Source organism: Galeopterus variegatus, unplaced genomic scaffold (genome assembly GCF_000696425.1).
Source record: "Galeopterus variegatus unplaced genomic scaffold, G_variegatus-3.0.2 Scaffold10481, whole genome shotgun sequence".
Taxonomy (NCBI): domain Eukaryota; kingdom Metazoa; phylum Chordata; class Mammalia; order Dermoptera; family Cynocephalidae; genus Galeopterus; species Galeopterus variegatus.
The window spans coordinates 12,764-14,737 of NW_007736592.1; the positions used below are offsets into that span (position 1 = coordinate 12,764).

Consider the following 1,974-nt stretch of genomic DNA (forward strand, 5'->3'; position numbering starts at 1 on the left):
GTGAGCCACGGGCCGGCCCCGGGAAAGACTTTTGCTGGGATAGAATTTTCAAATCGCTTCCTTTGGCCAGCACGTTGCTCGTTCTCTTAATCAGCGTGGCTTTCCGTCCTCTTACTTTCATTGTTCCATCCCAAATTGTTAGGGCTCAACTGAGGGTCTCAAGCTATTTCTTTTTCTTTTTTACAACTAATAATGAAATTTTATTTACTGAATATAGATTGATTCACAATGAAACTTTTGCTACCCTTGGTAAGCTTTTTAACCATTTATGTGACTTCTTACATCTATGTGGTTTTATTTCACAGTAGCAAGAATTCTCTTACCAGAGCGCTTTAACTTGCATAAATAATAAGATGAAAGAAAAATACATGAAGTCTCAACCTTTTGCTTTTGCCTGAACAAAGGACACTACAGACAAGCAGCCAGCCTATTCCTCCTGGCTCCTGCCCAGGCCGTCCTCAGGAGGGTGCTGCTGTTCAGAGACACCAGACATTAGGGAGGATCAAGGGGAGCAGATGACTCAGAGCAGGAACTAAGGTTTAGCTGTTGTAGGGCAACTGCACTTGCTTGCTGAGCTTAGATCTAGGAAGGAAAAACAGCAGCCCCAAGGAAAGGCTTAAACCCAACAGGAGGGACAAGCCTTATCATTGTCTTGTTACTGTGGCTGGGGGATGCAGTTCTACCCTCCTGTGGGAGTTGGCAGATGTTTCCAACAGCACAGGCATGTCGAGGAAGGGGCGGGAGAGCGAGGGGTGGGCCGGCCATACCTTTGAGGGCCTCGTTGATGTAACTGCGGAGGTAGTAGATCCTTGCGGTGTCGCTGAGGTCTTCTCCCCGCTGGGACACTCCATTCTCTGTTACATAAATTGGAGGGTTGTTGTACTCCTCCTTTAACCAGTTCAGGATCCTCCTGAAGCCAAAAGGTGTCATCTTCAGCCAGGAGGAGCCGGAGGCTGGCCAAGAGCGATCTGTGATGGTGGCAACTCCCCTACGAGTTCAAAAACTAAAGATTAGTCTCATTTTGTTAATTCCCAGGGGCCCTTTGCACAAAACACAAACCAAGATTTATATTAGGAAAAGCCTTAGGTTTTGTCTAGACTTGAGTCCTATCTACACCCAGAAAAATAAATCGCCTCAAATTCTCCTCTTTTCACTAGTTCTAGCTGCCCCACTCAGTGCTGGTGTGACTTTGGACAAGCTCTTTGTTCGCGTTCTCTACCTGTGCAGAGGCTGGTCTTGTTCAGGCGCCTACCCCTCCACGCTGTCTGTTGACAGGCAACACCTGTTTGGCTGGTCACAGATCCTTCAAACCCATTCTGGGCAGAGTGGGTCACAAACTCCTCATATTCAGGTTTGGTCACAGTTCCCCCATATGCAGGTCATGAGCTAGGTAATTAGGAAAAGATCCTGGGAGCTGCTAGCAAGGTTGACATGCCTTATTCAGACGTGAGCTCAGCTCCTAGCCTCCTAGTGGTATCAGAGCCGCTGTCCTTTATACTAGAGTCAGATAACTGAGGAACACCTGGGTGCACACACACAATTAATGTATTTATAACAGGCTGAGCCATGCTTGGTCAGTTACGAGTTGAGGGAGTTTGTCTCCATTTTCCTCACAACACCTCACACTAGATGTGAAGGGCTCCTGATGTCCCAGCTCCAGGCTTCCAATGAATGTGAGTGCTATGACTTCAGTAATGGGCTCCCCCAAGTCACTGGGTCACCTGTGTCTACTCAATGCCACACACAGATTGCAGGTCTGCCAAGGCACCAATATTTGTGTAATGACAGGGAGGAGACAGGCTGGGACCCACTTCAAGTGTCCAGAACCCTAACCTCTCTCTCCAGTGATGGACAAGGACAGGGGAACACCTTATGCCAAAGGACCACCTGCTGGGGGAGGACGCAGAGACTTAAATGTCTCGAGAGTCATACATTTCAAATAAGGACTGACATTTCCATACTTATACCCACATC

At 47.8% G+C, this 1,974-nt stretch overlaps 1 protein-coding gene across 1 annotated transcript in view; it reads right to left on the bottom strand.

Annotated features, from left to right (window-relative positions):
- The window catches only part of LCT (lactase), a gene marked incomplete at its 5' end in the record, with an annotated part of 37,423 nt that overhangs the window by 4,023 nt on the left and 31,426 nt on the right, over positions 1-1,974 (bottom strand). Inside the window, one exon of the mRNA XM_008594262.1 lies at positions 768-988. Within this exon, the coding sequence (XP_008592484.1) occupies positions 768-988 (221 nt within the window). The remainder of the gene's footprint in view (positions 1-767; positions 989-1,974) is intronic.